Raw genomic sequence first — 25,108 nt, 5'->3', positions numbered from 1 at the left:
TATACGAACGACTTAGCCCATGTTTTAGCTTCATAACTATAATGAGTATATCATATTCCTCGCGATATAATAGCATCATGGTGTCCGAAATGCTTCATGAACCGTCCGCGGATAACCCGATGCTCGCGTTCTCCGATAGCAATCGGCCAGAGAACCCTGGCAGCGCCATCTTCGAATCCAATCGGGCAGCCGTCTGCCCGCTGACACTCGGGTGCAGCACTCATATAGCCGGGATCGACCGTGTTCATGGCGACATGCCGCTTCCACGCCGACTCGCTCTCCGTCTCGGTGATCATATTCAGCGCCGCCTTGGACATATTCGTGTGAACATGGTGGCCCGCTTTGCTCGCAGACTTGGTCCTGCTCTCCAGGATCCCCTCCCGCGAGGACACGTTCACGATGTATCCCAAGGGCCGAGACGACTTGCTCGTAGCCCCCATTCGGGGCAAGAGCTCGCGGCATAGAATCAGCGGCACGAACGCATTAACCGCCTGCGCGCTGATCACATCTTCATACGGGATCTGGTCCAGACTTTGAGTCCACGACGACCTTGACTCATCCTCGCCCGGCCCCAAGCCCTTCTGCACGATTCCAGAATCTTCCACACACTGTGACTCCGCGCTACCTGCAATCTGCAGCCGCACACGATCCTCAATGCCGCCCCAGGCACTGCCAACCCCACCGCGAAGCTTGGGCATATACCGCTCCCCATCGTCTGCAATCAGCCCATGCGCCCCAGCCTCCTCCTCCAACTGCTCCTCCCGCACGATCGCCCTCGTCTCTGAGCGCACCGGATCCGTCAACGTCTGCGCCGCATTATTAATCAGAATATCCAGCGCAGTCCCATCCCCCGCCCAGTCATCCAACACCCTCTTCACGACTTCCACAAGCCGAAACGCATCTCTCGCCGTGCGGAAATCCGCCCCCACGACCTTGAGCCGCGCCGAAAACCCCCCGAAATCCACCTCCCGGGCATACCGCAGCACCGCGTCGCGCGGATAGCGGGAGGACACGATGACGCTAGCTCCACAGCGCAGCAGGCGTAGCGCGGTCTCGTAGCCGAGGTTGATTCTGCCGCCCGTGACGAGTGCCGTCTTTCCCTTCAAATCCAGATTCGGGGGCTGCGAGATGGCCGACTCAGCCAGGTTGAACGAGCCGCAAGGGCGACACAGCGACGGGTACGTATCGTGGGCCTCGCCATCCCGGATCTCGAAATGGCACATGTAGCAATTGCGCTTGCGTCTGCGGGCCTTGTAGCTGGCTTTCGAGTCCACGCGGCTGTCTTTGTGGGCCATGTGTAGGTGGTTCACGGCGCGCAGCCCGTCTTCGAATGCCAGTTGCGTTTTCACGGAGGATAGCACGTCTGTGAAACTGCTGGTGCTGCTGAGCTGCGAGATGGATGGGTACTTTTGGAGGTATTCTAGCACGCGCAGCGCGGACTGGAAATCCTGTGTTCTGGGGATTAACCCCGTGCCTTTCTCGGTGGTTGGCGATGTCCAGGTTGTGATGCTGCTCATTTGGTTCACGGATGCTTTGATCCCGCTGATGATGCCCTGGCATTGCAGCCTGCGGAGGGGCGCGGGGATGCTGCTATCTGGGATTAGGTGTTGGGAGATTGCGTCGAGGAGCTCACAGGGCTGTGTTGGGAGGTGCATGGCGAGCGGACTGGGGAGATGCTTCTCCTGGCAGAGGAGCTGGTCGCGGCGCAGACATGCTGCGATTGTGGATGGGGGTTGGGTTTGGATGAACTGGGCGTAGTCTTCCTCTTTCGTCTCGATCATCTTGTAGCAGGATACTTGGATATGATGGATACGAAGGGTCGGGACATAGCGTGAACTATATACTCGGACCCTGAGGCTGAGATGTTGGGTGGGGGGAGTGGAACCCTTCATCCATGAGTCACTCAGTTTCCGGCCCCATTGTTAGTAGGGTTGTTGCGGCTAAGGATCTACTAGCACGTATTCGTGACATATATCTACCCACCTCCATCCCCAAACAATCCCTACGCAGTATCAACACCCCAAAAAAAGAATTACTACAACTTATACGATACATATATGAACATGGCGCCCAACCACAAAGTCATCGCCTCCCTCTCCACCCTCCCCAGAGAGCTGGCCCACCAAATCCTCAACGACATCCGCATCTGGGACATCCTGCGGCTCATCTGCCACAACAATGCCCACATTAACACCGACATCCTCACACACCCGACCCTAGGCCGTCTTTTCCACTATGACACCAGCGTCCTCGATGAAGTCCGCGCTGCAGCAGACCTCTACCGCACAGTCTGCGCAGCCCACAGCCTCACCGCAGCGCCGCTGACATCTCCACTAGCCCTAAACGCCCAGACATTTAACTCAGACTACAAGGAAATCACCAACTACATGCGCCACCGCCTCATCGACGAACTGTATCTTGACCCCTGGAAAGTGGACGTCCTGAGTCGCTACGCCCCACTCCCCACCGTGTGGGAGACAGGTACCATCGCCGGGCTAGAAGCCGGGTGGAACACCATCCAAGCCGCGCAGCAGAAAGTCAATACGCGGAAGGCTGTCCAGCTGCATAAGGCGGCTGATTTGCTCGAGGCTAATCCAGATGTGTTAAAGAAAATGGTCGATCCCAGCCAGACGCCGCGGAAGAATATCCCGCATATTGTGGGGCGGATTCGGGGCGCCGAAAAGCGGGTTGCGAGGCAGTCTTTACTGTGGAGCCATACGCTGACCGGTACGTCGTGGTTTATGTATGGCCATTTCTCGTTGGTGCCGTTTGATCGGACGTTGGGTGTTGTTTTGCGGGGGTTGGAGGGCTTGGGGGTGGAGTGTGGGTTGCATGGCGATGGAGGTGATGAGGTGGTGTTGATGAAGAAGACGGAGGGCTTGGGGGAGGTGGGTGTGTCAGTCAGGGTCGTGGTTGAGGGGTTGCGGGTTGTGTATAGTGGTGAGGAGGAGGAGGGTCGGTTACCCCGAATAGCCATGCATGAGGATGGCCGGTCTTGGTACTTTATTCCCAGGGGTCCAGTGGATGCGTTGAATTATGCCATGGACGGTTGGGCGAGACAGTATGACGCTCATGATGAGAGGGAGATTGCCTGGTTGGAGGCTTTTGTTGCGGTGTATCGGCATTTTGAGGCCCAGAGGTGAGATGGCTGGTGTGGCTTTGCCTTGGCTCGTAACTAAAGGGTCTCGCTATAGCTAACTGGGAGTTTAATTTGAGACAATCTGGATTGCATATGAGTAGATGTCGTAGGAGAAGTGTACGGAAGACGTCAGTGAGGCAGTGCGCCGTGATAGCAATACGCGTCAAGCATGATTCTCGGCTGTGTGAGCATGATTCTCGGGGAAATATCCAATCTAGGCTACTCTAGCTGGGTAGGATAACCTCAAGCGTTTGCGTTATTACGTATGGAATCAGGCCATTTGTGCTACAAGGCGTGAAGATGGCTGGCGATCTGCAAACGGCCATAATGACCCGTCCATAGGATGACCGGAAACCTCTTGGGCAAGAGCAAACTTTCCTCCATGCTTTCCACAAAATTAAGACATTTAATATCGGAGAGACCCGACAGCAGTGGGGAAGCTTCACTGTATCAATTAGGTAGGGTCTTGCGACGACACGTGATCGCATCGTCCAATGACAACTATTGGAAGAGCCTCCAGACAGCTCCGTGCACATCTCTCCTCACTCTAGGCTGATTACTTGGGTAGATAGATTTTGATTAGCGGCAGCCTCTGACCCAACAAGGCTCATATAGGCGACCGGCAGAATTATTGGAGTCCGATTTGTCCACTGTTAAGGCAACTAGAGAGCCAAGGCAGATAGGAGCTGTCTGTTCCCGAGACAGTGACTCAGGCATCGTACCCCAGTAGCAGGGATGTGATACACCAGTTGAGGCCGTGCTGTTGCTTCTAATTGTCTATTAACTGCCAGGTATCCTGCTCTTTTACCATGTTTATCCCAGAGAGGACCTCTATTCAGCGCTTCTCAATACCGGTCTGATATGCCCGGGAGATACTCTCAGCCAAATGTTCATGCCATACCACGAAGACCCAGACTCCGGCGATAGTGAGAGTGAAATGCCATTCTCAGAAGACGAAGCTGCATATGAGAGAGGTACTCTGATGACCTCAGGTCAGTTAGCCTTCAAGAACACCAGAAAGAGAGAGACTAATCCCCACCAAGGTCAGAACTCGCAGCGCGTAAAGTACGCCCCTGCCGGATCTATTTGCGAGGCCCGCAACGTCTACAAGACGAAGTCGGACTGAGCGGGTTGCACGACGTGGACAAAGGAGTACCCTGACGACCTCACCGTCCCGGTCGAGAATACTGAATCTGGCCAGTACGCAATGATTGTGCGGAATATGAAGAGCTACGATGGCCGTAAACCCCTTCAGATTCACTCGATTATTGTTTAGAGTGACTTGCTCAAGAAATTCCTGAATAAGCTCCTCAAGGGCTACCCCGGCCTGACGATGGCGCTGAAACGGGTTGAAATCCAGACGCCCTTCATGCGATTTATCCACCGGTGGGAGGCATTCTCCAAGGCCCGGGAGGACATCGAAGACTCCGCGACAAGGTCTGTGGTCGACCTTCTGTACAGAGTTCTGGAAGAAGAACTTGGTGAGATCATTACCCACAAGAAGGACCTCATCCACAATTGTGTGATCACTCACGTCTTTCTTTGGGCAATCTTTGAACCGGGAGCCCATCTTTATTCTGTCGATGACGATCATGAGCGTGTCTTCGAATTGCTGTCGATTACGTTGAGCTCTGATGGGGTATTCGGTGTGTCCTCCATGTACATCGATTATGATGGAACTAGCTTTGGATATAGGATGCATGACGAACACATCTGCCTGTTCGAAGGGACACAGCCAATTATTGCCCTACCCATTTTCCCTCTAAAGTTTCACCCGAAGGCAGGCGCCGTGCAGGAGAATCTCATTGCCCCGGGGAAATTGTGGGAGAAATACAGCGGGTATCACTGCAAGCAGTACGAAGGACCTGGGTTCGCCAAGTTCATGGGACGACACATCCAGATCAGCGTCAAGAGCCGGATCATTATTGACGGCGAGGCGTTCAATACTTTCAACCCCAACCACTCTATCAAGGTTGATCCCTGCCTCAAACCACTAAACGATGAAAAGCGGCTTCTGGCGACTCCCATGCAGCGTGGGTACTCACTGAAGGATAAAAAGTGGCTCGAAGTCCCTCTTGAAGGGGTGCGGGATATTGTCTGGGACTCACAAGCCTTCGACTCGTTGGTTCTTCCGGCAGAGCAGCAGCGGCTACATTGTCTGATTCTGGCCATCGCAAAGGCTCAGTCCAAGCAGATGGATACCTTTGACGATGTCGTGCAGGGCAAGGGTAGGGGCGTCATTCTACAGCTGAGTGGTCCTCCTGGAGTAGGAAAGACACTCACGGCCGAGAGTGTGGCAGAAGCCATGCGGGTTCCTCTGTACGTCCTGAGTGCGGGCGACCTCGGCACATCTGCTGGGAACGTCGAGAAGGCATTGAAAGATATCCTTCGCATGGTCCCGAAGTGGGGTGCTGTGCTCCTGCTGGACGAGGCAGATATGCTTATGGAGACGCGCAATGCGAGAGATCTGGTGCGAAATGAGTTGGTTTCGATCTTTTTGTGACTGTTGGAATATTACGAGGTAAGTGGTCTGATGTACTGCAACGTATGAAGCGTCAAGCTGATTTGCTGCATAGGGTATTTTGTTCCTCACGACCAATCGTGCCGAAAGCATCGATCCGGCGTTTGAGTCGCGGATCCATATGTCGGCTCGGTACCCTGCCCTCGACGTCAATTCACGGCGCCAGATCTGGGCACAGTTCCTGGGTGGCAGCATGGGCTTCTCATCGGAACAGCTGGACTCTCTTGCCCAGGTGAAACTAAATGGCCGGCAGATTAAGAATGTGGTGAAGACAGCGCATCTTCTGGCGCGCGAGCAGGACCTTGACATCGAGTATGATCATGTTCGGGCGGTTTTGGACTTGCGAGCTGCGAATCTGATGGATGTGGCTCGTTGATTCACGCCACCTTTGGTGTAATTCAGTGATGCAAATGATGCGAGATATTCTATCTTTTATTGAACTTTGCCCATGGAAGTATATTGCTAACAGTTCCGTGTTTTGACCCATTGCGTATGTTGTACGACTCCGTAGGAGAAATAATGCGCGATATTCATGGTTCCCTCGCTTTCTCGGTTCGTCAAAGGCAAGGGCTGGTCCAAGCGTGTTGGTTGCAGTTGCCGTTTTCTCAATAGCAGATCGATATATCTCGATTGCGACGGAAGCACGTAATGATGGCAATTGTATCCTTGTTTAAGACTGCGCAAGAGTAGTAGGCAGGCCATGGGCTGGCAGTCCTGAGACCATCACGCGGCTAATATCGTGCTCATCATGATGAATACATCTTTTCTCTACCAATATTTGCTCTCCACGAAAATCCCTCAGAAAAATCCATTTCCCTCCGTTGGGGGGACACTGTGTCCACGCTCTACTCACGTTAGACTGCTCGACATCAAAAAAAAGAATAACCACTATCTTTCTTTTCAGAGCGTTTGGAACTTCCCAGAGCCAGGACGATGACCATCTCAGCATCCCAGAGGCATCCTCTGGATCTGTACCCAAGCGAAGATGTGATGTTGGAGGTCTACACTGACCTTCAAAGAGTCATAGAGCTCATCAACGAGTACTTGGGGTCCTTCCTGACCGGCGGCGAACAATACATAGCATTCACACAGGTGTCCGACGCCGACTTCCTCGACTTCAAGAAATGGGGAGCGTGTAATCGCCCTCGTACGTTCCTAGTGCGAGTCTTCCCCGCTCACAATACCCTCGTCATCAAATTCAAATCGCCGCTATGCGAGCGAGTCAGTGAGGCCATGTACGAAAGGTTCTACATTCGTAAATATCAACACCATCACGGCCTCACTTCCGATATACTCTCTCACGTCGGCCCGACAATATACACGATGCACAACGGACTGCGGCTAGAAGCAGAACAGGCGTATATCCCACTTGCAAGCAGACGACCCGATAGTTACCCGTCACTCATTATGGAATTCGGCGATACGGCTTCCCTTGATGCGCTTCGAGTCGATGCGCGTCTGTGGCTGGAGAATACCTCCAGCTTCACCCATTTAGTCCTGGTAGTCGCCTTCTCTACCGAGGAGATCGTGTTTGAGTGCTGGCAGCAGATAGATGGCATTGCAGAATGCACACATGAGGTCAGCGTGGAGTATGACACCGGAAGGGTTCGACATGCGCCCTTGATTATACCGCTAGAGCTGATCTTGGATGAAATGCCTCGCATTCCGGGTATAACCGAGGATGCAACGATTGCGTTTTCGGATGATGACCTTGTCGATTTTATGCAGGAGACTATTCATAGTGAAAGGCCATGAATGCTCTTGTTCACTTACTTGGTTGTTTTAGCATCTTTTAGTTTTGTGCGCAGGTTTCCTGGGGAAATCGAGCGAGGGACTGAACTTGGCTTGGATAGACTTGGCTCGGGCTTACACACCAATGATCAACAAAGGGTATATAATAGTTGTCAGCCCCTTGCGTAACTGGACATTGTATTTCAGCTGATTCAGTCAACAATCCATTCTTCTCTGAATAATTTCCAGATTTTCCATTAGAGTTTGTAGCAAACAATTAAATGGCATCCTCCCACAATATAGATACCGTGGGTTCATTTTATTAGAGGAAATTCTGGGCATTGGCAGGACAGGCTTGGTTATCCATCGGGAGCAACTTGCTATCAAGCTACCTCTCAGATGGAGTACAAGCAGCGACGATGAAGTCGAAGCGAATATCGAATCCCTTCGACACGAACAGTCCATATACAAGCCCTTAGGGGAATGCGACCATGTTGTTCCTGTCCTGGGTTTCTCCGAGACGGCCACAACACTGCCTCTAATGGAAAAGGGGGCTTTACGTTCATATTTAAGCCAAAATAAGCCGTCGAAGTATCTCCAACGTTCTTGGTTCCGTGGAATGGCTCGAGCACTTGCACATGTCCACCAAAGACGAATTATTGTGACAGATATTGCCAGCCGCAACTTCTTGCTCAACTCTGACTTATCAATCAAACTCTGCGATTTTACCGAGTCCATCATAATGCCCCTTGACACCTGTATGGAGACGGCTGACTCTGGGGGTTATTCCATGCAAACAGATATTGGGCAGTTTGGAGCTGTGATGTACGAGGTAGTGGTTGGGGAGAAGTGCGAATTTGACATCTTTAAAGACATCCCACCAGAACTTAGTGAAGGGAGATGGCCCCGGAGGATCTTCCTAGTACCCAGTGTGTCTGGCCTGGTCCGATAATTGAACGATGTTGGACTAAGGGTGCATTCAACTCTGCCCTCAATTTGTGCAATGAGATTGAATTCGCCAGAACCGGGAGTGAGCCGGCTGAGGCATTGTGGCCATCTAGGAGCTGGTTATAAATGGCGCGTTGTGTTATGGTATCAGACCGATAATCTAGCTATTGTTATATAACTACGTTGGTAGCACTTTTGCGCTGATAGTAACCTCTGCCCTGCGGTGTTCGCAACTACATTGGCCTGGAATGAGCTGAAAGTTCGTATGCTAGCAGGAGGTTGGTAATATATCAGTAACTCTAGTGTTTTCTATTTTCTGAGGAGATCCTACTATGGTTTCACCACGGGCTTACCATGTAGTAGGTAGGTACGATGATAAGGGCCATCTTCACTTTTAGTTCTATGGAGCCCTATCATGCCATCATAGATCTATTGTCAAATATGAGTCCATCAAGCTGTTTCAGCAATTTAAGTTACGCAAATATCGTTCGGAGATAGCTCACAGGAGTGGTGAACATATATAACGCCGTGACAAACTCAGTTGAATAGCTTTCTACTACTAGTCAATATGGCCAAAGAAAAAGGACAGTCCTGCAAACCCCTGCATAATGTTCAACCAACGATTTGGAATGATTCGGGTGTCGATTGAAAATCCAACCGCGGGATTTGTTGATTGAACGTGACATTTATGTAACCCTAAGCTTGGGACGGGTTCGTGGTCACGGGAGGAAGACTGAACTTTGCTTGCCCTTGGTTGATTGCCATCGTCTGTGCCCTACTAGGACTAGTAATGTTACTTTTTACCCTTCGTAGTGCCATGTGGTGTAACGCCTGTAGCCACTAAGGTCTTGGGAGTCTTATTTCGACCCGTTAAGCAGCCTTGGCGCGCTTGGACATGATTAGGGCCCAAGGAGATAATCCGCCTATCAAGGGGGCATAGCTCTGCAGCTCTTTGTTCTTTAACTCAATTAGGGTTAACGAGACTCATGGTACGGGACGGACAGAGTCGTATTCGAAGGCGAAGGTCGCAGAGAGTCCAGGATCATAGTTACGTGGACCTGGAACTGATTTCAGGCCCTGACTCGTGCCTGCCCCCCCAGGTTCCTTTGTTTGTGTGCAGTGGCATCGCACGATGTTTTCCTGCAAGACTGGCCTTATCCACTGTCCCACCTCAAAGGCTTAAGCAACAGAAGAAAAGGTTAAAAGCTTCAAAGAGACCTTGTTTACCCCAGAATCACAACTGCGGGGAAGGTTGAATTCCCCCATGATCACAAATACGAGACTCTAACTCATAGACACCACCCTGTCCCGTCGAATCACAACCACGCCTCTTATTTGGTGGCGTCCGCCACGCCGTGCAACTTGTGATTCTCTATCATCTGGCAAGGTAAAGATCTCCCAATCGCTGTCCCGGGTCTGTTTTGTTGATCCCTCCTCTCCAATCATGCCCGTCAGCCGACACGCAGTGTTACATTAGAGGAAATTCACCAGTGACTCTCGGACAACCGACCAAAGCTGCATTCACTGCAGCCAGTCGGCATATTTAAACATACGGCGATTCCTGTCCCTGGGGACTTGTTTCACATGTTCTCTGCTTGATCCCATCTTGGCTCTTGCGTCGCTGACCGGGTGTCAACAGTAACTGTCACCATGAAGAAAATCTACAACGTCTACTTTCTCTGTGGCTTTGCCACTCTAGGTGAGCATATCGTGTCTGCTAGAGAGGTCGGAGACATGAAACTGACTTTTTTTGCAGGCGGTGGTTTGTTTGGTTTTGATATCTCGTCGATGAGTGGTAAGAAATGCTAGAGCCCTGGGATTCAAAACATCAGCTCACTCTGTTAAGGCGTCCTGGGGACCGCTGCGTATACCAACTATTTCCAAGTTGGTAGCGGTCAATACAAACAGGTAAGTAATTCTTTTGCTAGATCTCAGACCGTGGTTCTGTGTATTAATTATTACCAGGGCAGCATCACCTGTGCGATGCCGTTTGGCTCTCTCGTCGGTGCGCTGTGCTCTAGCTTTATTGCCGATCGCTTCTCCCGTGTCAGGGCGATCCAGTTCTCTTCTATTCTATGGATCATTGGCTCTGTGTAAGTGAGACCAACTCTCAAATGACAAATAATGAATTGCCCTAATTTCTACCAGCTTTATGTGTGCGTCGAACGGAATCGCTCTTTTAGTCGTCGGTCGTGTCATCGCTGGTGGTTGCGTTGGTATCGCGTCTGCAATGGTCCCCGTTTATCAGGCCGAGATCGCACCGAAAGAAATTCGAGGACGAGTTATATCGCTGCAGCAATGGGCTATTACGTGGGGTATCTTGATTCAATATTTCATTGTGGGTCTCTCGTGCTCGTCATGACAGCCATTCCCATACTGACAAACCCTTCAGCAATATGGCGCGAGCAACATCGACGGCGGCCCGAACAACCCGACGCAGAGTACAGCTGCTTTCCGCATTCCATGGGGAATCCAAATCGTGCCCGGCGTTATCCTCTTCTTTGGCATGTTCCTCTTCCCTAAGTCTCCCCGTTGGCTCGCTAGCAAAGACCGTTGGGAGGAAGCCCTGAATGTGCTATCGAAGCTGCACGGTAACGGAGATGTCAACCACCCCAAAGTCCTCGCCGAATACAAAGAAATCCAGGAGGCTCTGGCGTTGGAGCGGGAGCAAACAAACACTGGCTTCCAGGAGCTCGTCAAGCCTCGCATCTTCAAGCGTGTCATCTTGGGTATGAGCTTGCAGATGTGGTCGCAGCTGTGCGGCATGAACGTGATGATGTACTACATCGGTATGTTCGACATTTCTAATACAAGGATAGACAATCAGCCATTATTGGTTTGACCAAGTTGCATGATGCTGATAACTCGATAGTCTATATCATGCAGAGCACCGGCGCCGGATCACCCCTGCTCACCGCGTCAATTCAGTACATTCTCAACACGGCCCTGACCCTACCTGCCATTCTCTACCTGGATAAGTTTGGCCGACGCCCGGCGATTCTCATTGGATTCTTCCTCCAGGCGATTTTCCTCTACCTGGAAGGTGGGCTGCAAGGAGGCTTTGGAGCGCCCAACCCGGGCACTGATCCCAAGCTCGCTGCTATCTCGTGGACGGTCGCCGACCACCCCGCCGTGGGGAAGGCGATTATCGCATTATCCTATCTGTTCGTGTGTTCCTTCGCCACGACCATCGGCCCGACCTCGTGGACCTACCCGGCTGAAATCTATCCTGCCAAAGTCCGTGCCAAAGCAGTCTCGCTGGCTACCGCCTCCAACTGGGTCTGGAACTGCCTGCTGGCCCTCTTCGTCCCACCTTTGCTATGGTCGATCAACTGGAAGATGTACATGATTGTATGTTCTACTCGTACTACCCAGTTCCATATCCATTGCCGTTCACTAACCTCTTTCCGTATCACAGTTCGCTGCCTTCAACACCGCCGCCTTCATCCACATGTTCCTCACCGCCCCCGAAACCAAAGGTTTCACACTAGAGGAAATGGACGATGTCTTCGACAGCGGCCTCCCCGCCTGGCGCAAGCTCGAGAAGCGCAGTCGGATGGAGGAGCTCGAGAGAGAGATCATCGAAGGCAATCTCAAGATTAATCCGGCGCACGAGGATACTGGCGTCTCGGCTACGCAAGTAACCCCGGAGAAGCAAGTGTAGTTATGAACCTTGCACGCTGCTTCGATCCTTATGTGAGATGAAACTGTTTTTCCCGCCATGTCTTAGACTGACATTCTTATACTAAAGACTGGGGTGGACGAGGAAGTATTTGCTGGATTGTTATTGTGTTTGTGGTAATGTTTAGTTAGCTTGGTTTCGTGATACCAAATATGAGTAGGAATGGCCTGAGTTAATCTGATTTTTAGGTAATACTTGGAATATTCATAAATTACTTGGTGTAGGCAAACTGTAGTTGTGATTTGGAAACTTTCTCTATGGGGATTTTTGTTTTGTCGAATAGATGAAGGCTCCTTTGCTTTTGTGGACGGTCGCCATCTGGATCAAATAGCAGATACCATTTGAGAATTATTGAGGTTTCCGCATGTTGTTAATGCATTTATATGTGTCCCTGAAAGAACAAGGCATTATTAATGTGAAAACTGCATTGTGGACACTGAACAATAAATATAACTACCAAGCATAGAAAAAACAAAACACAAACAGAGCATTGAAGCAAAACAGATCTAATAGTTCAATTTCCAATCATCAAAAATCCCTCAATCATCTCACTCAAGCGTTTCGCAAATCCCCCCTTCATCATACTAAAATGATTGGCCCCCGTCATCCTATCCAAGGTGATATCCTCTTCCGGGAGGAGAGTTTCCCAGCCACAGGGACCAAAGTCAATTCTAGTCGCCGTGAGGAACTTCAGTCCTTCCGGGTCGTCTGGTCGGCGCTTGAACTTTGGTTCGCAGTGTTTGTCGATCGCGTCGCAGGCCCAGATGATTTGTGTACGGGGCACGTCGTCAGACGCGAAGGGTGTTGCGTGGTACGAATGCAGACTGTTGACGCAAGCTTCGAAATGGGAAATCAGCCAGGGTGGCGGGTTCCTTTTCACTCCGTTCACGTCGCCAAGGAGCCCGATTGTATCGCAGTACTCGTAGTAGCGGCGTGGGAGGTGGTCCAGACCCTTGGGGACCGGGCAGTCGATGAGAATCAACTCGCTGACTTGCTCGCCTTGCGCTGACAGCCGCTGTGCGATGTGGTAGGAGAAGATACCGCCCACAGACCATCCACCGAGCGCATACGGTCCATGGGGCTGGTGCCGCCGGATTTCTGTGATGTACATCTGTGTGACCTCGTCGATGCCGCATGTGTAGGCCTCTGGGCTTTTCATGAATGGGCAGTTCACGCCTACGACGGCTATGGATGGGTGGATACGCGGAAGCCCTGCATAGGAGGAACACGATCCGGAGCCGTCTGGGAGCAGGAATAGAGTCTTGACTGTTGAGGGCAGAGCTGGGCTGCCCTGTAGGAGAAGCGAGGTTGCGGAAATCTTGAGTGAAGAAGTTTTGCTGATCTCCGCTGTGGTTTCTGTCGTGTTGGCATTGATGACTTCGTACGAACTGGTGCCTAGTGATGATCGGTCCCCGTCGCTACTGCTCTTGTCTTGGTCGACCTCTGCCTCTGCTTCGGCAAACATGGAGTTTAGGACAGCGTCGCGGCCGCTCACAGTGACTGTTCCGCTCTCGGGTGCCCCCTGCTTCCAGAATGCTTCTAACTCCTTGATGGTGGGATGATCCAGGAAGATAGATGACTCGTAGTGCAAGCCTAGTTCCTCGCGGAAGCGGCTGGCGCAGAGCAACGCAAGAAGCGAATCCACGCCTAGATCATCGAATGCTGCTTCGGGCGACAGTTCGGCGATCGGGACACCACTCTCCTCCGATATTATCTTGAGTGCGGCTTTCCAACTATCTGGGCCGTTGGCTGTACTGACAGTCTCTGTTAACGGATCGGCTTCTGAGTTCGGTGCAGCAATATGGCCAGCATTAAGAGTTCCCCCAGCAGGAGCACCGGCTTTGGTATCGTCTCGCATGTGAACAATATAATCCATGAGCCTTCGTGGGACTCCTTGTGCCTTTATACCCTTGTACAGGGCGACAACTTCCTTACCCTCGAACACGACCATGTCTCCGCCATACAGGCCATCAGCATCTGGCCCGCTCATCCGAACGTGTGATCGGTAGGTATTATTGATTGACAGCGGCTTGTAGAAGTGCAGGGACTTCCAGCCGTGGTTGACGAATACTTCTTTGCTGAGATCGGCTTGGTCATTAGCGTTCATAACGAAGAGAGCCGGCTGTCCAAGATTATCAATCAGGTATGGATTTACATGGTATACCCCATCTGCTCGAGGATGATTGAATTTAACAGTCGCAACAGCTTCCAACCGGGCACTGTCCAGGAGCACCGAGGAAACACCCATGTACTCGGGGTCATAGGAGGCCAGTGATGATACCAAGTTGTATCCGGTCTTGCCGGTGAACTTTTGTACTCGCTCATCAGTATTGACTCTTGCGGCCATGTCTTCCATTTCCTGTAGAATACTCTCCGCACGCTGCTGGACCTCCTCCTGAGCGGCCTTTGCATCTGGGAACGTGATGCTAGCGATTGCGTGTCTCACTAACTTCTTACCTTCTAGTGTGACACTCCAAAATTCCACAGATCCCTGGAAGGTCTCACAATCAAGCATGGCATGGCATTGCAAAAGCTGGGGACCTTTCCCTTTACTCTTTGTCGCAAACGGTCGTTGCACGTCCATATGTTGCAAGTCCACTAGGGCTCCAGAAAGCCGAGTCTGCTGTTTACGGAGATATTCCCCAATCACGAGTGCCATCTCGGCATACACGGATGGAGTGACGAGAGGCAGATTATTGACACGATGGCCACGAACAAACGGGTCCACATCGTCGCGGAGGACATCCACCTCACCCACAACGGTGATTTTGCTGCCGTCCTTCTCCTCGACGAGCCTATGGACGCAGGTAGTCGATAGCCCAGGTGCCCCCTTTAGGAACTGTGCATCCCCTTTGTACAAGGACCAGTCGTTGACATATTGCATCCAGTATTCCTTGAGGTCCCAGTTATAAGATGGGAGTCGTAGGACAGAAAGACTCGGGATGAAGTCGCGGTGATATTCGGACCATCTGATGTCGACACCAGACTCATACAAAGTAGACAGACTGACAGTAAGTGCCTTCCAGGTGTCCTTGTTGTGCTGCAGGGTTGGAACAGTCTTGACTGTTGAGTCGAGATTGTTTCTCAGTAATCCTGACACAATGGGATGGGCTCCTATCTCGATCCACAGTGCACTGCTGATGACTCCATCCGTCTTTGCACTTTCGAGTGCAGCGGCAAAGTTGACAGTTTCTCTGCAGTGGCGAGCTAGATATTCTGGTCCAAATGGTTGCTTCGAGGTGACGACCTCTCCAAGGAGAGGCGAGATGACAGGAGCTTTTGGCTCGTAGAATTTAACACCTCGTGCAGCGGCCCTGAACTTCTGAAGCACGGGCTGCATCTGGGAAGAATGGAATGCAAATGGAACACGAAGTCTAGTCTTCTTGAGGTTCGTAGGAGACAGTACATCGAGTATCCGGTCGATCTGCTCATTCGTCCCACTCAAGACGGTCTCTCTTGGTGTGTTGATGCATGCGACGTCGTATTCCAGACCTTCACACAGGGACCTCGCTTCGTCCACACTAGTGCCGATAGCAAGCATGGCGTGGCTATTCGCTGAAATTTCATCCTGCAGCAGTTGCGCCCGCTTCCCAGCCAAGAAAATGGTGTCTGCTTCAGAAAGTACGCCAGCGATGTTCAGTGCTGCATATTCACCGAGGCTATGACCCACCACAGCACAGGGCTCTATTCCCCAAGATCGCCATAGACGTGCCATGGCTATCTGGATACATACCGTTCCGACCTGAACGACCAGTGGAGGAAGGTCCGAAATATCTCCATTTCCTGATTCCATCAGCCGCAAGAAGGAAGGGAAACCAAGTGTTTGTACGATGCCGTCATATCGCTCGATGTCGCTGCGGAAGGTACTGAAGTGCATTAGACTTTCACCCATGCCAATGTATTGCGATCCCTGGCCGGTGAATGCGAATGCAACACGCTGGACGGCCCTGGTTCGGCTTTGGACCGTAGGAGACACGAGCTTGTTCTCTAGTAGAGCCTGGACCTCAGACAGCTCTGACCCACTTACCATGATCCTAAATGGATGATGCATGCGGCGGGCGGTCGTTGTGTATGATAGACTGGGGAGTGCTGGCTTTGTAGTAGTCATGTATGACAGCAAGGACTTGATGTTAGCTACCAACGCAGTACTCGACTTGGCGCTGACAGCTATGAGGTGGTTAGCGCGAGGATCGGCCTCGTTGCTTTTGGGCTCAAAGACTGGCGCATCTTCGATCAAGACAGAGCTGTTGCCCCCAGCAGCGGAGAAGTTGTTGATCATAATTCGGCGAACACCACCTTCGGGTCTTTCCCACGGAACGGGCTTCTTAGCTATGTGCACATTCCGCTCCGTAAGATCCGTTGGGAAGCCACTGTTGATCTTGGTACAGTCAATATGTAGTCATTCGAGGAGGACGAAGCGCATCTCACCTTAGTCTTGATTCCACAATGAGGAGGTATTTCGTTCCGTTCCAACATCATGAGCGACTTGATCATAGCAATAGGGCCAGATACCGATTCCCCATGACCAACATTAGCCTTCGCAGAGCCCAAGAACAGTCTCTCAGCATCAGTACGCGGCCTTTCTGTCGCAGGCGCAAAGATTGACAAAACAGACTTCATCTCCCTAGCATCACCTACACAAACACACAACTTAGTAAAGCCACATCAATCTCCACCATATAGAAAGAGTAGTACTCACCAGCCTGAGTCCCAGTACCATGCATCTCCACATACCCCACGCTATAAGGCTCAACGCCAGCCGAAGTAAGCACCTTCTCGAAGATAGCCTTCTGCGCCCCAATATGCGGCCGAGTAATACTCTCCGCCTCAGCAGAGTGGTTGGTGTAGGCCCCAAGAATCACAGCGACGATGGGGTCATTATCTGCCTTGGCATCCTCTAGTCGTTTAATGATCATTGTACATACACCCTCTCCACGACAATATCCATCTGCATCATCGTCGAAGGTCTTGCAGTTTCCTGTTCGGGAGAGGAAGTGCCCACGGTCAAGGCCGGCGGTGATATCTGGGGTGTGTTAGTTAGTATCAGGCAATGTGGTACTGTAGGGCATTGTGCCTACCAGGATTGGTAAGAACATTAGTTCCACCGCAAATGGCTGTGTCGATGTCACCTTTGAGCAGTGAGTTGCAGGCAAGGTGGAGGGCGGCTAGCCCCGAAGAGCAGGCTGTGTCAACGCTGTAGCTTGGACCGCTGAATTTGTAGAAGAAGTTTTGGCGTCCTGGTATGAAAGCTCGGCATGAGCCAGGAATGTAGCTAGTGGGAATTCTGTTAGCAGCAAAGTTCTATGCCTGCGAATGAAATAGGCAATAACCAAGTATAGAAGCATAAAAAAATGGAAAGCACGACTAAGGGAAATTATATGCTGACAGCGCACAACTGAAGAAAAAATAAACCAGATAAAATAGAAAAATAAAAACAAATAAAAAAACGTACTATGTATCAACATCCTGCGAGCTATTTGTCTCACCCCAGTCGTTGCTCGTGGTGCCATAGAAAACTCCAATTCGATCAGATTGACTGGAAGGTGTTGAGTCCGGCACAAATCCCGCAAATTCCATTGCCTCGTACGCGGTCATAAGCGCGAGACGCTGCGCAGGATCAACCTGCGGTGCTTCTCTAGGACTTAGAGAAAAGAACTTGGCATCAAAAAGGCCAGGCTCCTTCAGCCAGCATCCATACGGCGTGCCCATTGTATTCTTCCTTTTGAGACTCGGATCCACATGCGTTTTAACATCCCAACGATTACTGGGTGTTATGCTGGCGACGTCGCGGCCTTCGTGAAGTAGTTGCCAGAACTCCTCGGTATTATTGGCATCAGGAAACCGGCCAGAGTATCCGATGATGGCTAGTTTAGAATGACCTAGATGTCCAGTGGTGGATGTTCGATCATCCTGCACAGCAACACTGGAGTTCATGCACGGGTCTACGATTATATCCGGAACGCCTTGCTTTCGGAGCGCGGCAGCGAAACTTTGGCCAACGAGTGTGGCGATGGGAAGGATCGTGCAGCTTCTTACGGGCGATTCTGATAGCAAGGTCTCACCTAGCGAAGAGACGATGCGGTCCAGTCGAAGTGGCTCCCGGAGAATTTCATTCAGTGCGTGACCAATTAATGCTCCGTATGTCTCGACCCCGATGCTCTGTCCAGTGATGGATGATAAAACACTGAATTGACACTGGTATGAGGCAAACTGCGTCGCCCTAGCCTTTCGGAGGATATTATCTATGTCGCTTTGTCCGTAGAGGTGAGAAGCGTGGTACGGGGCGTATATAGGAATAGCAAGTGACCGGTTCTTTGGGAAGCAGCCTGAATTAAGAAGGTCATTAAGTGCGCTCGGTGGACCACTCAGAGTAACTCCGGTGTTGGCATATGTGCTGATGTATGGGGCTGATGTAGCGGGAAGGCCCTATCGATGGTATCAGTACAAGGTGCGTATATGTATGGGTCAACGTATGTACCTTCTCCTCACTATACCTCTGTAAGATCGAGACAGCTGTGTCACCATCTAAGCCAGGAATCAGAACACTCCACGCCACGGGTGACCCAGTCGGCGGCTCCAGTCTGTCTCGCACATCGGCAACAAATAGACCCGCGCGAAACGCTATAAGTACTGTGTGTGCCGCCAGGGGGAGGAGGTCTGTGATGCTCTCGCAACACCCCACAGCCGCTGCACTGAGGAGACCAGTACAAAGACCTATGAGGCAAGTCCGATGAATCGAGGGATACTTGCGGCCGGGAGAGGTGTATTGCCTATTGCCCTCACCAGTCAGTCCAACACACTATACTATTCAGTCGCGTAGTTAGCCTACCTGATAAAGCATGCCAGTTGATAGGTGCACGCTAACGCCTTCTCAAGTCCAGGATGGGGACAAGCTGAGCGCTGGGCTCTAGCGAGAAGCTCCTCAAATTTGGTAAATCGGACGAATCGTTGACGCTGCGAGAACGGAAGAAAACCAATTTCCTCTCGAAGACCGGCTGTAACTCGTTCGAAGAAGGAGGTCAAAAGAGGATTGTCTTTAATATTGACCAGGGCTCGAAGACCCGCGACCGAGTCACAGGTCAAGTCCCCGAAGAGAACAATCTCTTTGCACTCCTCGATCATGGTTCTGACGAAAGGACTAGATCTTGACAGTTAAGCTCCTGGCCTTGAGGGCTACTGAGATTCTTTACATGCAGCAGGTATTACTGGGGTTATGTATCTTTATATGTCTAACATGAAGCCTATGTGACCGGCTCTCGTCCGGTCAGGATGTCTGTCCACAATAGCCCTGTCATCCATAAGACTGCCAGGCTGGCCCCTTTGGAACACCGAGATAACTATACATAAAGGGTTAGCCTCAGCGTTGCATTCATGATGACTGTAAGGTTGGCTCGATACGGGCATCGCATCTTATGGGCGCATCTGCTCACAGACATCAGGGCACTTCATCGCATCTTACAGCGACTCTGACGTATCACAAGAGGCAGCATACCGAGGGTGGATCCGATAGTCTGGGTCCCATAAGATGGATTATCGGTAGCTGCCGCTCCCTTTCGGATACCTCGGGATGTAAGCAAGCCTTTACGGTGCTCGGGTCATGGCCATAGATGCCTATCCCTGGTCTTATGAGTTCAGGCTTTTTCGGCGATAGGATCACATCAGCTATGCTATTCCGTGCTCGCTGATGGTTACCGCTTACCGGTAGCTGAAACCCTTCCGAACTGCTCGGGAAACACCTATGTACTCTCGAAGCTTAGCAATGCTATATATGTGCAGAGATGGAATAGGTCTTACTGTAGTTCAGAGCACTTAGTCAGATCATTAGCAGATATCCCACGGCTGCCTGCATTTCACGATGACTACACCGCGCCGCCTTCTCCATCTTGTGATGAAGCCATGCAGAAAGCCCAATTTCAGCAACAATGGCCTCCACTATCAAACCAACAATCGCACATGTATTTGCCTAGCTGGGCAAGTTAGGCTGCATTTAGTCTTACAACGTGCTATAGGTATTCGAGACCTTTCAAGGAAACCCATGCGAATCACAATGGTCTACATATCCACGCGCAATAACACGAAACCGGAAATAGCTTTCTCTCTCAGCCCTCAGAACCGTGGCGAATAGCATTCGATAATCATGTCATTATTGATCATATGACAATACCTAACATTTCGACTGAACTCAAGCGGAGGCAAAGCCCATAATCTATTGAGTATCTCCCCAAGCTAACCAGCTATACAGACCCCCGTTCTTAAAGCCACAAGACAGATTATAGCTCGCTTCTTCCCGACCTTAGTCCACCTGAATATTGAAGAAGTTGACTCATGTAGCATCAGAGCCAGTTCGAATTCTAGCGCGAGGTCATCTGCATGGCAATATCACTTAAGTCAAGAGCAGGGATGCCGTCGGTTCAGGGCTGGACACGGGTCTGCTAGATGCAGGCACCAGAGATTTCACGGCTGGAACGTGACACTTGAGGCTGAGAGGTGATCTCAGAGGATATGGACATTACATCACCGTCTTCCATCGGTAGATGTCGTCTGACCGTCTGGTGGGGAATGATATTCTTAGGGGTTCCCCCAGGCAGTGGCAGGTGTGCCTTGGACACAGGCACATCATGCGCACTATATCGAGTAGCCCCCATGTACCTATGCAAAGCCACACATTAGTGGATCCTAAGGCACCTCTGCTGCCTAGGTATCCGTAAATTAATGTTTTGCCTAGTATCTGCCTACTTCACCAAAGAGGTTGCCATTGGCAGACATAATTTGCGACAGGCAAGAGATGGAGAGACAGGATCCATCACACTGTATGATATTAATGAATGCTACTAACACATATCTACAATTTGGTGCCCGTACGCTTTGGTCAACTAGTGGCCTTGATCCGTCCATGCTCGTTCTCGGTGACCGACGGTAGAGTGACGCTTCCTATTGCGACCATGTTTGATGACATAGCCCTCGTATATCGCTCGCACTCTACAAGGTCAAATCAATTTTTCAGACTATGGAAACGATTTAGGCCCTATTCCTATGACTCAACACTAGAAAGGAATCTGCAGTACGTGTAGTGGACCTTTGCTATAGATATTTGGCTTCCGTAGAACACCACAGATGCACTCAACTATCTATCCTCTTGGTTAATGCATGCATGGAGTCAATTAATTTGCTGGCAGCGAATAGGGGCTTATTCATAAGAAATGAGCTATTCTGGTATTTCTCGGACTCTGAACAAGTGGCTTTGCAGTCCAAATTATCACGTTGATATAGCCCTTGCCTCCTGTTTCACACAGTGACTTGGTACCCTGAACATTCAATACGAGAAATTGGGCGGTATCACCACACACCAGCATGTATTATTCCAAATACCCTCCGTAGCTTGTCCGATATTTTTAAAGGCAAAGTCAGGATAGTCGTAATGGCACTAGAGACATGATATCCTACTTGCGCAAGGCTGGAGTCTCTTGTCTCTCCGACTGAGAAGCACTCAGTGACCTATACCAGGTTCTATGATACCACATAACGTTAACACGCTGATGGTCACAGTACTTAGTCGGTAGGTTTGGTTGAACATCTCGGATGCTCTCCCAGATCACACGCTATGTTGTAGGTCAGGGAAGGCTCCTGGGAGGGCTCTTGGTCGATGACAAGCCAAGAATGACCCATCTATTGACACGTTGTGGATGGCCCATTAGCACCCGCTGGTATCCTACATACGCATCATGGAGTAACCAAATGCATGGAATGGTCTTCTTTGGCTTCTCGTACTCCAAGGTCCATCATCTACGTCTAGGCGAGTTTATAATCCACCCATGTTGCCCAGTGTCCAAATACTCATGTCTACCCAGTCCAAGAAGACCGTACATTTATTTTACATGTGCGGCTGACCCCGTGGGCCGGAATTTCTGATCATTCCTAGTGCACTGTTCGTTCAACTAGTATCTCTTCTTCCACTAGCTCACAATGCACTATTCTTAGTAGTGTTACATTTTTCCATTAGTGGAATGCTAAGGTAGCACTGCTCGCTATTATTGGTAGCGATAAACGAGTTTCGTTTCTTAGTTGCTAAAACCGGTTATGTTGATGCCTACTGAGCGGCTTGCATTGTGACGGGGTGTTCCGACCCTTGTATTAGGGCTCGTATCACGTCCCCTGCGAAGGATGAACTCTGATAAGGCAGTTGACCCTACCAATGAACCTCTATCTGGGATCAATATCACAGCTAGCCACGTTTGGCCAAGTCCAGATGTCTTGCTATAAACCCCTATCACATCACAAGGTAGGACAGATCCTGTCATCCTACTGGTCCAAACAAAACTTAGGAAGACTGGAGGCTGTCCAGCCAATTGATCCTCGGCTCGTGAAGCCTTAAGGGCCCCAGGTATCTAGGGACAGCCATGTCTGTGGTACCTACTGCTGAACCATCGTAGCGGGTGGGATCTATTGTATCACCTTGGCGTCTCACGCATAGTTCTTACCAGCTTCGGGAAATGTTCCCTAAGTGGGTGCTCTCTCAACACGAGCTTTCCAAAGTTAATCCTTGTTTGCTGCCTAGCCCTTTAGCGAAGGGATTGGGAGGTGTATGGGTTGAAAACAAGAATGGAGGCTTCTATGGGCTAGTGTTCCGCACGTATATAGAGGTATTCGTAATTTGTAGTCTCGTGTGCATCAGATGCCACCCCTCGCCATTCTTCAGGAGCATTTATGTACGGAATATCATTGTGAGGCATGAGTATGTAGCCTTACGCATCTGCATGTATGCAGGTGTTGAGTACATGATTCTGACATATGGTACAGCGTCTCAGAATGGAGATGTCCAACAAAGGACCAATCGACCAGCAACATACAGATAAAACCCAGGTGCCTAGGAGACTTCGGTCTACTTGTGACCGTTGTACAATTCTGAAAGTCCGCTGCGACAAAAAGAAACCACGCTGCGAACGATGCGAATCGGTGCAGCAACATTGTGTTTACGGCCCGTATCGGTGGAAAGGACGGTCGACAGCAACCCAAGCTGGGCTATCGAGTTCTTACGTACGAACTGAAAGACAAGTCCCTTTCAAACAGGTGGAAGCCTTTAACCAATCGATAGCTCAAGATGTACAGGTGGCCGAACATCTGATGTCTGGAGGCCCTGTGAACTCGTCAGACTTTTCTCTCTTCTCAGGCCTGGAACCCGTCTCATTTGACTTCCCGTGTGAACTTCACGGTATGTATATTGGGCCAGGCGGCGATGATAGCAAAGGTTTACCGGCTATACCAGCTCCATTGGATTACGCTGGCACGACAGTAAATAACCTACCGGGACAACCGGAGATCAAGTCTTTACCTTTCCTCAGAGAAAGTGAATCGTATCACCCGCTGGAGGCGGCTATGTCAGAGTCTTACTTTTCACCTCCAGATTCCTGCACTTCAAGAAACCTATGCCCATGTGCTAGTCTAGCATTCGATGTTTTGCAAGAGATGTACCGTGCTGAGGCCACATGTCGATTGGAAAGGGGCTGTGGCTTGCCATCGAATGACCACATCTTGAAGATCAACCGCACGGCAGCACAAAATCTTGATCAGCTTCTATCTCGCGACTGTACCGACTGCCTTGAAGACACCAGTATCCTTTTCCTGATTGTTACCACAATGTCAAAAGCCTTGTCGTGGTATCGAACGGTGTTCAATCGCATCGATCAGCACTCACCTGCCAAGAGCCCTGTTAACCTCATGGAACCTCTCCCTGTTACACCAATATATTTCGGAGACTTCGAACTTGATATTGTTGCTGAGCAGCATATCACAGCCCAGGTTCTATTCTATGAGCTTGGGTATATTAGCAAAGTGCTATGCTTGATACAAGAGACTGTGCTCGGACGAACGCACAATGGGCGAGAACCGATAGGCACTCTTCTGGGGGCTATTTCTCACTTTCTATCGTCAACATTGAATGATCTAACATATAAGGTGGAGGAGCTTTGCGCCTCTAAACTGTCCTCTACCGTTTGTTAGCAGAGCAAACGTGCATATGTCGCCAGTCAATGTTAAGATATTTGGTCTCTAGTGCCGTACGCATTTGCTGCCCTTACTGTTTCTGCCTCCGAAGTATAGAGGTATGCAAATGTCTTAACGTCTAGTCTGGCATAATAGAAGCTTAGACGGCTCAAGTGCAATCAAACGCCCTAGCTCCAAGCCTTGTACTTCCAAAGGAAGGCTCCACGTTCCTTTCGGTCATGTTCCCTTCCATGAGAATACGTCCAGTGTAGCTCTACAGGGTGTCACCTTAGAGGACTGCAATTAGACGCGAATGTAACCCAAGAAGGTGCTCTTCCAGACAGGGCTGCCGAGCTGTTTATATCATTTCTTACTTACAACCGCCTAGAACCACATTTTAATCTGAATCGGCGTTTGACGTAAATGATTGTTGCAATCAGGTCTACCATTAAAACTAGAACCGCGAACTGACGGGGTGTCCAATTTATTTATAGGCACTGTAGGATTAAAAGGCTGACTGGGCGATTGTCAACTTGGTCCATCACAGCACGTTGCATATCAGCATACAAATAAAGGTTTGAAATATGTTTGAAAAATAGGGAGGCATTGACCCAGGAACAGAAAAAGAAAGCACGTTGATTGAGATTCCTTCATCTCTTTCTTTTTCGTATGAACTTTCCTAACATGGGATGGATTGCTCTAGGGCCGCGATGCGCTGGTTACTTTGTGAATACGACCTAGTAATCTCCAGTAGCTATACCAACCATAGCCTCGTTGTAAATGATACATTCACAATGCAAATGCAACCCAAACTAGTGTTGAGCTCGCCCACCGAGTCAATCCCGCGCGGTATTCCCCGAGCTCAATTTTCTCCACTGCCTATCAACAATCTTTACAATTTCATTGTCCCGAAGCTTCACATTGTGAAGGTTTAAAGGCGACACTGGGCGTATTGCGACGAGCTCCCGGTCTTTCTTGCATCAATTGAGGGCCTGTGTGGTATTCTTCATGGTCTCAGATTCTCAAACAGTCTAGAGAAAAGCCGAACCTGCCTCCCAACTTGCGATTCGCGGAAGGGTAACCCTAGTCCTAAATACAATCTGAGCTC

The 25,108-nt window shown here is 50.4% G+C and overlaps 8 protein-coding genes across 8 annotated transcripts; 6 read left to right on the top strand and 2 right to left on the bottom strand.

Moving 5' to 3' along the window:
• Positions 1–50: 50 nt before the first annotated feature.
• BDV37DRAFT_270505 (uncharacterized protein) lies at positions 51–1,781 on the bottom strand (the record flags this gene model as incomplete). The annotated part of the gene is made up of 1 exon (XM_032084570.1): positions 51–1,781. One exon carries the CDS (start codon positions 1,779–1,781, stop codon positions 51–53), a length of 1,731 nt encoding a protein of 576 aa, XP_031943115.1.
• Positions 1,782–2,063: 282 nt separating this feature from the next.
• Positions 2,064–3,170, top strand: BDV37DRAFT_292974 (uncharacterized protein; the record flags this gene model as incomplete). The annotated part of the gene is made up of 1 exon (XM_032089287.1): positions 2,064–3,170. One exon carries the CDS (start codon positions 2,064–2,066, stop codon positions 3,141–3,143), a length of 1,080 nt encoding a protein of 359 aa, XP_031943114.1. The 3' UTR covers positions 3,144–3,170.
• Positions 3,171–4,025: 855 nt separating this feature from the next.
• Positions 4,026–6,107, top strand: BDV37DRAFT_292972 (ATP-binding protein; the record flags this gene model as incomplete). The annotated part of the gene is made up of 4 exons (XM_032089286.1): positions 4,026–4,241; positions 4,290–4,352; positions 4,416–5,624; positions 5,716–6,107. The coding sequence occupies 4 exons, from the start codon at positions 4,026–4,028 to the stop codon at positions 6,034–6,036; spliced, it is 1,809 nt and encodes a 602-aa protein (XP_031943113.1). The 3' UTR covers positions 6,037–6,107.
• A 26-nt stretch (positions 6,108–6,133) lies between these two features.
• Positions 6,134–7,474, top strand: BDV37DRAFT_292970 (uncharacterized protein). Its single transcript, XM_032089285.1, has one exon. It carries the CDS (start codon positions 6,594–6,596, stop codon positions 7,413–7,415), a length of 822 nt encoding a protein of 273 aa, XP_031943112.1. The 5' UTR covers positions 6,134–6,593; the 3' UTR covers positions 7,416–7,474.
• Positions 7,475–7,672: 198 nt separating this feature from the next.
• BDV37DRAFT_270501 (kinase-like domain-containing protein) lies at positions 7,673–8,343 on the top strand (the record flags this gene model as incomplete). The annotated part of the gene is made up of 2 exons (XM_032084569.1): positions 7,673–7,699; positions 7,780–8,343. The coding sequence occupies 2 exons, from the start codon at positions 7,673–7,675 to the stop codon at positions 8,341–8,343; spliced, it is 591 nt and encodes a 196-aa protein (XP_031943111.1).
• A 1,646-nt stretch (positions 8,344–9,989) lies between these two features.
• Positions 9,990–12,126, top strand: BDV37DRAFT_292966 (sugar porter family MFS transporter; the record flags this gene model as incomplete). The annotated part of the gene is made up of 8 exons (XM_032089283.1): positions 9,990–10,038; positions 10,096–10,134; positions 10,186–10,247; positions 10,305–10,432; positions 10,488–10,677; positions 10,732–11,128; positions 11,212–11,690; positions 11,758–12,126. The coding sequence occupies 8 exons, from the start codon at positions 9,990–9,992 to the stop codon at positions 12,001–12,003; spliced, it is 1,590 nt and encodes a 529-aa protein (XP_031943110.1). The 3' UTR covers positions 12,004–12,126.
• Positions 12,127–12,535: 409 nt separating this feature from the next.
• BDV37DRAFT_292965 (beta-ketoacyl synthase) lies at positions 12,536–19,143 on the bottom strand (the record flags this gene model as incomplete). Its single annotated transcript, XM_032089282.1, has 7 exons — positions 12,536–16,399; positions 16,450–16,655; positions 16,721–17,044; positions 17,100–17,293; positions 17,474–18,447; positions 18,500–18,791; positions 18,851–19,143. The coding sequence occupies 7 exons, from the start codon at positions 19,141–19,143 to the stop codon at positions 12,536–12,538; spliced, it is 6,147 nt and encodes a 2,048-aa protein (XP_031943109.1).
• A 3,690-nt stretch (positions 19,144–22,833) lies between these two features.
• On the top strand, positions 22,834–24,018 carry BDV37DRAFT_270497 (uncharacterized protein; the record flags this gene model as incomplete). Its single annotated transcript, XM_032084568.1, has 1 exon — positions 22,834–24,018. The coding sequence occupies one exon, from the start codon at positions 22,834–22,836 to the stop codon at positions 24,016–24,018; it is 1,185 nt and encodes a 394-aa protein (XP_031943108.1).
• Between the last annotated feature and the right edge of the window lie 1,090 nt (positions 24,019–25,108).

The sequence above is a fragment of the Aspergillus pseudonomiae genome (genome assembly GCF_009193645.1).
Source record: "Aspergillus pseudonomiae strain CBS 119388 unplaced genomic scaffold BDV37scaffold_21, whole genome shotgun sequence".
NCBI classification, from domain to species: domain Eukaryota; kingdom Fungi; phylum Ascomycota; class Eurotiomycetes; order Eurotiales; family Aspergillaceae; genus Aspergillus; species Aspergillus pseudonomiae.
This window is presented reverse-complemented; position numbering and strand designations above follow the sequence as displayed.

Coding starts and splice junctions, on each gene's coding strand:
- BDV37DRAFT_292970 (XM_032089285.1), top strand. CDS start 6,594: ATGACCATCTCAGCATCCCAGAGGCATCCTCTGGATCTGTACCCAAGC.